The sequence below is a fragment of the Primulina eburnea genome, chromosome 1 (assembly GCF_022965805.1).
Source record: "Primulina eburnea isolate SZY01 chromosome 1, ASM2296580v1, whole genome shotgun sequence".
In the NCBI taxonomy this organism is placed as follows: domain Eukaryota; kingdom Viridiplantae; phylum Streptophyta; class Magnoliopsida; order Lamiales; family Gesneriaceae; genus Primulina; species Primulina eburnea.
The window spans coordinates 57,359,401-57,369,729 of NC_133101.1; the positions used below are offsets into that span (position 1 = coordinate 57,359,401).

At 32.5% G+C, this 10,329-nt stretch overlaps 1 protein-coding gene and 1 long non-coding RNA gene across 2 annotated transcripts; one reads left to right on the forward strand and one right to left on the reverse strand.

Moving 5' to 3' along the window:
- Positions 1-2,594: 2,594 nt before the first annotated feature.
- LOC140812925 (inactive RHOMBOID-like protein 8) lies at positions 2,595-5,445 on the forward strand. Its single transcript, XM_073171313.1, has 6 exons — positions 2,595-3,170; positions 4,039-4,202; positions 4,318-4,481; positions 4,558-4,823; positions 4,916-5,042; positions 5,212-5,445. The coding sequence occupies exons 1-6, from the start codon at positions 2,845-2,847 to the stop codon at positions 5,332-5,334; spliced, it is 1,170 nt and encodes a 389-aa protein (XP_073027414.1). The 5' UTR covers positions 2,595-2,844; the 3' UTR covers positions 5,335-5,445.
- Positions 5,446-5,763: 318 nt separating this feature from the next.
- On the reverse strand, positions 5,764-7,079 carry LOC140812935 (uncharacterized). The gene is made up of 2 exons (XR_012113795.1): positions 6,940-7,079; positions 5,764-6,262 (listed from the first exon to the last, which is right to left on the reverse strand). It is a non-coding gene; the product is annotated as an uncharacterized lncRNA (long non-coding RNA).
- Between the last annotated feature and the right edge of the window lie 3,250 nt (positions 7,080-10,329).

Below are 10,329 nucleotides of genomic sequence, written 5' to 3' on the forward strand. Positions count from 1 at the left end.
ATAGAAGGTGTGATAATTTTAATTTAATGATAAAATACACTACAAATGACTTAATTATCCTCAATTTATAAATGATTTTTTTATAAATCTATGCTAGTAGGTAGAAATTAAAATCAAATAAATATTTTATTTATTTTTATATATTATATAATATGATAATTATATAAATGAATTCGAGATAATTATATAAATAATTGTTATAAATCTCAAAAAAATTATTATTATCATTCGATTAACATTAAAAATTGATATTTGACTTGACTCAAAAAATCAAGGGCTCAATTATCATATTATATAATATATAAAATTAGGTAAAAATAAATAAATCATACAAGTACTATCGACACATAAACAGATAAAAAATATGAACTCAAGCAACAACTTTGAAATTATAAAATTTATTATGATAAGGTTAATTTTGTCATTACAATCTAATATATAAATTTAATCACTCTTATTAAAATCATATCCAAACATTAAATATAATATCCTACATCTTATTTATCCTTAACTTATCCTTATATTATATATCACATGTTTATCCTATCATGTGTACCAAACTATGCCTTAAAGATTTTGCATGACAAACTCTCGGAAATCTAATGACTATTTGTAGATGGATTTGATTGAGATGCTCTAATTTCATCATTATTTGTTTTGAAAAATGTATCAAATTTTTGTAAAAATTTGTGTGAGACGGTTTTACGGGTCGTATTTTGTGTCCATGAAAAAGTATTACTTTTTATTGTGAATATTGATAGATTGACCCGTCACACATATAAAGAATCATGAGATCGTCTCATAAGAGACCTACAATCAAATTTTTGTGGTTTTTTCATCTAAAAAAAATATTGGCCCGAGTTCGAATAATAATTTATAAACTTTTAAACTGATCAAAACAACAAATGATGCCAGAAATAATTTGTCCATATTAGGAATCAAAAAACAAATAAGCAAAATAATATCAAGAATCTATAGAAAAAACACTTACATGTAAAACACATTTATTACTTCGACACCGGTCTAATTCTGGACCGGTTTTTCTCCCAAAACCGGCCAAAAGATTTCGGTATTTTCAATATTACAACTTCGGGTATTATGCGAAGTAAAAGGTACATCTATTACTTCACGTCCATATACTTCGGCACTTAAGTACCCTATTACTTCAGATAATATCTGAAGTAAAAAGTGATTTTTGGCATAGTGACATAAAGCACACATAAATATCCAATCATCTGTCAAAAGAACTAGAGAAAAAAAAATACCTGAAACCAGATTAATTACATTGTCTGTTCTAATTAATGAAAATAATTAATAAAAACTAAAAAAAAGAAGCATTTTTTCATATTTGTTTTAAATACCACTTTACTACTCTTGACTGATCTTATAGTTTTATTAAATTTAATAGATAAACATCATTTCAACGGTACTCATAATATGTCCACAGTAGGTGTCCATGAGATCAATTATATATACGTGTGTATGTGTGTGTAAATTCTTTTGAAACATACAATATAAAATAAAAATTATTTATATTGTTTTGTAATACAACTACTATATAATTAAACGTGATTATTTCAAGAGTTTCAGTGTGTTTCCGATATAGTGATGACAATGGGACGAGTCAAGAGCGTTGATACATTCTCCATTCCCATCCCCGAATCGAAAACTCGTCATCATCCCACCTCAATCCCTATTTTTTCTAATCGAGGCTTCTCCGTCTCTGCGGGGACTAACTTTACATCCTTGTTTCTATCTGATTGGGGAATCATCGATCTCGTAGAGATTAAATCATCACCCCCGCTTCAAATAGTCTAGGAATGACAATGAGACGGAGTGGTTTTGGCATCTTCATCCGCGCATCTCTGACCTTGTGGGGATTAAATCTTCATCATTGTCTTCATCATCGCTTCAAATATCGATTGGGTTGACCAAAAAAGTTTTCAAATTTACTTGAACAATATTGATACAAGAATATATTTGCATATATAACTACGAATAATACTTAAACAATACAAACGTTAATAATTCTAGGTTTAATAATTAAAAAAATGAAACCACATTATTATCACTGGGGCGATGAGTTGGATCGCGAATCAGATTTGAAAGTTATGAATTTGGTTTTCTATTTTGGATTTGTTAATTGTTAAGAAAAGATATTGTTACTATTATTATTATTATTATTATTATTATTATTATTATTATCATCTATATAGAAACGGATTCGGAGATCTGGATAGCTTAACTATACATGTCTCTGATGAAGATCTGGATAACAGCCTCATACCAGTCTCGATTTGATTTGGAACTCATATACGAAAATGTATTCAAAACCCGCCCGTTTTGGTTTTCCCCTCAGAGAAAAATTGTCATCCTCGTTCTGATATTTTCTCGCTGTTGGTCATTAAATTAAAAAAATAGAGAACACTTAAAAAAAAATTGTTTAAACATAGCCGAAGCCCGAAACTGTTATCAAGCCATCTCATCCAAGGGTTCCAGCGTCTTAAAAAAATAATAAATGAGTTATTTGCGTAATAATGTAACTTCAAGGGACTAAATATTAAAACAAAAACAAAAAAAAGCAAGAGAACACATTCCCGCCGACCCACCACTGACACCTCCTCTCATTCAGCTGTATGCGAGGCCAACCGCCCCAACCGTGAGTTCAATCTTTACCATTTCTTGAAATCCCAATTCGTTTCCAAGAAACCATATTTGATCCAAAAACGAGATTTGTGATTTGTTTCCTAGTGGGATTCGGCTGGAACCAAGAATCGACAGTTCTAAGCACATAAATCCTCTTCAGTTTCATCCTCACCATTCCAAGAAACTATATTTCCTTCAATGGAAGAAACCCCAAAACTCCAAACCCTTGTAGACATCAAGCCCACTCCACATTCGGTATCAAGAATCTCAGCTGAACTCACAGCAGAAGAATCTGTCAAAGACCAGAGAATACCCTTTCCATTCTTCAGGCCCCTTTCTCAGAGAAAGGAGAACACTTGGATCATATCTATATTTGTGATCCTTCACTTAATTTCTTTTACTGCCACTATGTTTGTAAATGATTGTTGGGGCAATTCCCATGCGCAGTGCGCCCTCAAATCCCTTGGAAGGTTCTCCTTTCAGCCGCTGGCCGAAAATCCTTTGCTTGGCCCTTCAGCTTCTGCGTGAGTCTTTTTTCTAACTTGTGTTGGATTTTGAAGATCTTTAATTCATTTCAAATGTAATGGGTAAACTTGGAATTTATTGGATTAATATATTGTAAGAATGCGACACGGACTGATCGAGTTCATCTCAACTCCTAAGTAATTTTGTTATATACGGGGTTGGGTTTGATTTCTTGATTCAATGTATTGATTTTTAGTTTCTGTGACTGAAGGTCCGTCGGGTCCATAAATCTTGTATGTAATGTGGATTCGAATCAATGAGTTGATTGGACATGTTGATATCTTTGGATATTTTGCACTAATATGGTCCTATTCTAGTGGTTTGATCTTTCCAATATTATATAGAGTTTGCTGCTACTGTATTTTAAGTTATTTACTGAATGTTACTAAATATGATCGGCCTCTTGTAGTTTTGCTTTTATTTGGCTGATGAGTGGACAGCGTGGTACTCTTGTAGTACATTATGAAGGGTTTTCTTTCCGTTGGTTGCTTTAGTGTGTGGAATGGGAAAATGACACTGAAATATTTCAGTTTCTTGGTAAATTCTTTGATGGAATCTTCTGTACGCAATAAATGGCTATTTGATTGACAAAATACATTTTGCTATCATGGTGTGATAGTGAGATTTTTTGCATATGCTGTTGTCCTTCCATTTTATACTGAGTAGAGGATCACCATTCCCTCTTTTGTGCCTAAGTGCTCTTAAATTGCACGTGTGAAAGTAATGCAAGAAAAAGGAAATGATAATGTTGTAGGTGTCTCGTTCCTCATGTCATCTTACTTGTAATATTGAGAAAGAACCCAGTTTCCTTATTTGTTTCCTTTTTGAGAGAGAATTCATACTCTGTTATGTTTCTGCCTGATGTAGGCTTGATTCAATGGGGGCACTTCACAAGAGATATTTGATAAAAGGTCATCAACCGTGGCGCCTTCTCACGAGCTCATGCTTGCACGGAGGTGTTTTCCACATTATCATCAGTCTTTCTAGTGTAATATTTGTTGGAATTCACTTGGAGCAAGAGTTTGGACCATGTAAAGTTTCCCTTCATGCATATACTTTCCTCTTTTACAGAAGCTAATACAGTTCTAATTTGTGCTTCTGAAGGATAATGGATTAATGCACCTCCTTCCTTTTAATTCAATGCAGTGAGGACAGGACTCATATACATACTTTCAGCCCTAATGGGTAGTTTGGTAGCTGCTTTATTTCTTCAAGATAGGGCATCAGTTACATCTTCTGGTGCATTGTTTGGATTGCTTGGTGCATTGCTGTCTGGACTTATTCGAAATTGGAAGATTTACTCCAAAAAGGTCCTTTATATATCCTTACTAGATTTGCTTCGATGTTTTTTAGTGGGACTAACAATCTTCACGTATTTAATTGCAGTTTGCAACTCTCGTGTTGTTTTCCATCATATTGACATTAAACACAATAGTCGGCCTGATGCCATATGTCAACAACTTTTCCAACATTGGGGGATTTATGTCAGGATTTCTTACTGGTTTTATGCTTCTATTAAAGCCAGAGCTTGGGAAAGTGTATCATATTAAAGGCTTTTTGATCGATTATGATGCTAAGAATAGGGTTCAGCACAGACACAAGTTTGATAAACCAGTCTTGAGGAGTGTTTCACTAGTCATTTTCAGTCTTGTGTAAGTTTTTGTAATCAGCGTCTATTTCTTCTTTGAGAAAAAAACCTGTCTTTCATCGTATCTGATTATTTATTTCTGTTTTCACGACGCAGACTTGCTGGAGTTACTGTTGCTATTGTTCAAGGGGTAAATTTGAACAAGTACTGTAGCTGGTGTCGCTACATCGATTGTGTTCCTTTGAAATGGTGGAGCTGTGATGACATAACTATGCCTTGTGAGGTATTGGAACAAGCACTCTACATGGATCTCTCTCTTCTTCACCGTTTACTTAGTTACAAATTCATGTCAAGTTGAATTCTGCCCTACTCTACTTATCATTTTATTTTATTCCATCTAAAATAGACGACGAACGTATTCAAACCAAAATAACCCTGATGTTATTATGCAGGCAATGACAAGCTCTGAGCAGTTGACTCTGACTTGCTCTGGCAATGGCAAGTTTAAGGTGCTGCCTTCGGCTAATGTCTCAGAAGCAAGGATCCAGGACCTATGCTATCTCATTTGCTCATAGAATAGAATAAACATCACATTTAAACATGTAATGCATGTATTCCTTCTTTAGTTTGTTTGCACACTGCACATGAGACGCGTGATAACAAGTATAGGTCATTGTTGGTTCCCATTGTAGATTTAGATTGTTTGACCAGAGAAAACAACTTTCATGGCCTAGTTTTTTCTATATCCTTTGCGTATATGTTAGTCCTAAGCCATCGCACCTCAATGATAAAAAATAATTTAAAAAATATTATTTCCATGTTTTCTTTTTCATATTTTTCACAAAAATTTGAAATGAAACCAACCTCAATTAGAAACAGAATCCATTTGAGATTGCGTAGATAAATAATATTCTGATCATTAAAATATTTAAGCAAGACGTCTGAATAAAAAATTATGTGAAGAATAATATTGTAATTTGACATTCCATGGTTTGAATAATCAATAGATAAAATTGCAAGCACTTATTTGATTAAATAATCCATTAATCTTATCAATCCAACCATGCATAACCTTAGTACGTATCTTAGCATTTCCTGTTCTTTAGTATACAAAATATATATAGATATCAATGAGCTAGTGAAGTATGCAGACAGAAGCTGAGATAGACTAATAGAATCTTAGTTTCCCCTTGGCCAGAGTTGCTTTTGCCCGCTGCAAATGACAAGATGTCTTTTGAGCCACTTTCAGACCAGAACACGAATTGTTGGCTCCAAGCGAGACAGCAAAGTAAAGATAAATTGTGCATAGAAAAGCAAGGAGGGCAAAAGCAGTAAGAAGGAAACGATGTCTCTGAACAAGAGTGACACAACTTCCCGATTCATCGCCTCGTCCGTATTGTTTCTTTGATATGGGTTCAGAAAATACCGTCTGGGACTGTGTCCTCCGATGAGGCGAAGATATTGTGCTTTCTAGAGACATAGCTACAATGAACAAGATGTATTCTGCATTCATTCACCAAATAAGGCTTTCACCAAGTCGAAATTCATCACAGCACAATGTCAATATTCGATACCGAATGGACTCTCTTGCAAAAGGATTGTTTATGGGGCAAATTTTCTAAAACTTTAATGCAACAAAAGATTGAGGAAAATTTACTCGATGATGATGGATTTTTACAAATCCATACACTAGAATCATTTCATTTATATACCCCATTGTGCAAACAGAGCAAGAAAATTTCTACAGAAAGCACGCATGAAGATGATCATGGAGCACCCATTTGCGCAAAAACGTAAATAAGTACTCTTAAACCTCACAGCCAAATTCACAAATCTCCAGTCCACAACAGTCACCAAAACTGAGTTTTTCCTTGTATCAAAACAAGGGAAGAATTAATAGCTAAAAAGCTACCTAATTCCAAGCAACAAGACCAAAATCCACCAGACTTATTAATTCACAATTTCACATCAAATTTTTTGACACCAAATGGAAATCCAGGCTTCCCACACGAAATAAAACATAAAATCTGGACTGTAGACTACAACAAGCTCATCCAAAAACCAAATGAATAAAGAAATTTGCCAAAAATCTTAAAGCAAAGGAAAATATCACAAAAAAAAAAACTGCAAAATATGGAATATAAAAATTTCTGAACGAAGAAAAGAGAGACGAAAGCAACCTGCCAACCAACGATCCAAGTCCGTGATAGTGATAGCCCTTCCAATCCAAATCACGATAAATTCTTCAAAGCAGAATGGATTGTTGCCGGTACTTTGGATGCTTCTTAGTTCTCGGCTACATATACGGCGAAATGCCTGGGATAACTACTCTTGTTCAGAGACAGTCTCAGGCATTTCTTACGCCTTGGCAATATATATTGTATCACATTTAATTCGATAATATCTTTCATTGTATTTTTAAATTCGATCTTATTTTTGTCCAAATTTTAATTTTTTAGATGATTGTATAAATTTTAATAAAAAATATTACACAAAAATCTTGTGAGACGGTCACAGATCAATTTCGTGGATCGAATATCTTATTTGGGTCATCCATGAAAAAATATTACTTTTTATGCTAAAAATATTACTTTTTATTGTGAATATCGGTAGAGTTGACCCGTCTCACATATAAAGATTTGTGAGACCGTCTCACAAGAAACCTAGTCAAAATATTAATCTCACTCTATTTTATTAAATTTTATCCTCCTATAAAATCGATGTCCTAAATTATCTTTTATTTTCTTCAGCTATAGAAATAAGTACATAGAGTACGAGATTGAATCACAAAACAGCCTTTATCGACTCGGTTTCAATTGATTTGGAAGGGTAATTTTTGATGTAATTTTTGGAATGATAAGATAACTATACTTCTATATTATATATACTATATTATTAAGTTTGAAGATATGATAATAACTATCGGACATCAACTTTTTTTTTTCAATTTTACTCTTATATGATACTAATATTACACTTTTGATTTTTGATTTTTTTAAAATTTCAAAACACACTTTTATTTTATTTTATTTTTTTTATTTCAACCATTCAAATATCAATTTAGTCCCTCCATAATTTGTCAAATTTCATTTTAGTACATCGATAATGATAAAAAAGATTGTACACACGTGTTGCGTGTGCAGAATAACTAGTGTATAATAAGTATTTATGAAAATTTACATATGCAGCTTAAAATTTTAAAGTACTATGAAATTGATATTTAAATAAATTGCTATATTATATTTATGGAGAAACTTAATTTATTGGTTAACTTTATTTTATGCAACTAAAAAGAATTTACCTTCGATTTTATTTTCTTTTTAGTTTTATATTAAATTAGGTATTTCAATAATTTCCATAAATCGTGAATGAGCTAAAAAAAATTTATATTTTACTTATTTATTGTGAATGTTGAAATACTTTAATGCGTGAGATTTTAAAAAATAATTAATTAATTTTATTCGAAAACATATTTATTCTTGTAGATACCAAATTTGAAGTGATAGGTTGCTGAAACAAAATTTCCGCATAATTTTTTTTTTTGACATAGCCTATTGTTTCAAGCATATTTCATAGATCAATTATCCAAATTACCAGCTCCCAACAAAACTGAACATCCAACACAAAAAACTACGAGTCATATTTCATATTAGCTCGTTGTATTCGGATTTTATCTATATGAAATATTGGTCGGAAAATACATATGAATGAAACGAAAATAGTAATTAGTGTGATAGGACCAGTTTTGATATTTTGGTCATATGTCTCAACTCGGTTAACATAATGAAAGGATTCAATATGAGCTACTAAGCTAAGACGACGATCTACAAATAACCTTTACAATTAGAAGTCTGAATCGGATTTTATAACTTATAAATTGTATCGAAGTCACTAGTTCTATGCAGGATGAAGGACAAATTCAACTTATACATAGCAATGTTTTTCGAGTATATATATCTCTTAGGTACCTGAAATCGAGTTATTCTAATTCTATGATTATCTAAGAAAAAGTGTTACAACTTTCATTGTCATCATTTTGTCCAGAAATTGACGAATCAAGAACTATAATTAAATAAAACTATTGTCCAGACTTATACCAGTTAGGCGACCAGCTGAGTCAACCAGCTGGTCAAACCAGCTGGTCAACCGATATAGAAAAACAAACTGAATGTCAATTGTCAGCGACTTAAATATGACATTTTCAATTTCAAAAATTATACAAAAATTTCCAAACGGTCATATTCTTGTTTCTAATATTCATATCATTTTTAGATATCGTATATATAAAAATTTGAAGATCAAATCAGAGAGACGATCAAATTTAAAGGGTTTGGAGCCTTGGACAGATTAGAAAAAAAAAAATTAGAAGAGAGATCAAACTAACAAGAAAAATGTAAGAGCAACGATACAAGATATATATGAGCTTGTCCTCGAAAGATTCATCATTTATCTGAACCAAGAATTGAACTCACCAACTATAGGCCAACTCAAAAATACCCAAGTAGGACTCAACCCAATAATTTTATATCTAACTCAAAATACTATATGAGATTTTTTCGGAAAAACTGCGAGGGCCAAAGCTCTGCCTCGGTCCACCACCGGAAGGGATCCTCCTAAGAGGAAATTTCGTTTATTTATAAATAAGAAAATTCAAATAATCCGACTTAGAATATCATAAAAGGAATGAGCCGAGTGTGCTTTCCTTCTTTTGTTTGCCTGCAGCCTGCCTAGCGAGAGAGGATCCTACCTCGAGCCTCCTTTGTGACGCCTTCAATTCCTCATAGAAGCTGTCGTGTTGACCTCCAAGCATGTATATTTATTTCTTTGTTATTTTAGTAAAGCTAATTGCATCTAACACCATATGTAAAATTAATAGCATGTTAGACCCAGTGATTTTAAAAATTAGGCACAAAACTATCTATCAAATGCGATAAATGTGTCCGAGTTTTTAAAAAATAGGTGTGTAATGTGTTTTATTTTTAAAAATACGAAGGATGTATTAATTTATTAATAATTTTTAAAGAAGTTTCATAACGTCAAATTTCAGTTTTAGATTATTATTCGGTGACTTTTTTTATTTTAGTTCAATTTTCAATATGACACCGATGTGTATAATGTCATATTAACATCCTATATATTATAAATGAATAAATTACCAAAAATCAAGAGTATACACTACTGAAATTTTGAAAGGTCAAAATCATAAAAAAAAAAACGAACATACAATACCAAAATACATTTTTCACATTTTCTTACACATTTGTGTTCCTCGAGGTCCGTGCCTACAAAGATTGCCATTGCGACGTTCTCACAGCCTTGCTCGCCACCACGAACACGACAGAGGGTCATTAGCTTATTCTCAGATTTGAGCTACTTCTCCTCTGAATAAGGCAAAACAAGATACCATTTTTTTTCCCGTTCTATTCGCGCGCATCTAGTTTGACTCGAACTCTGTGATTCGAGTCTTGAGAATAGAGTAGCCAATCACGAGACTCTGTTAACCAGTACAAACATTTTTGCAAAGTTAAAAATGGCTTATTTTTAAGAAATATATATTTACAAGCTCGAGG

Excerpts from the sequence above, each read along its gene's own strand:
- LOC140812925 (XM_073171313.1), top strand. The coding sequence starts at position 2,845 with ATGGAAGAAACCCCAAAACTCCAAACCCTTGTAGACATCAAGCCCACT. Across the intron at positions 3,171-4,038 it reads CTTGGCCCTTCAGCTTCTGC|GCTTGATTCAATGGGGGCAC; the intron begins GTGAGTCTTTTT and ends TGCCTGATGTAG. Across the intron at positions 4,203-4,317 it reads GGAGCAAGAGTTTGGACCAT|TGAGGACAGGACTCATATAC; the intron begins GTAAAGTTTCCC and ends AATTCAATGCAG.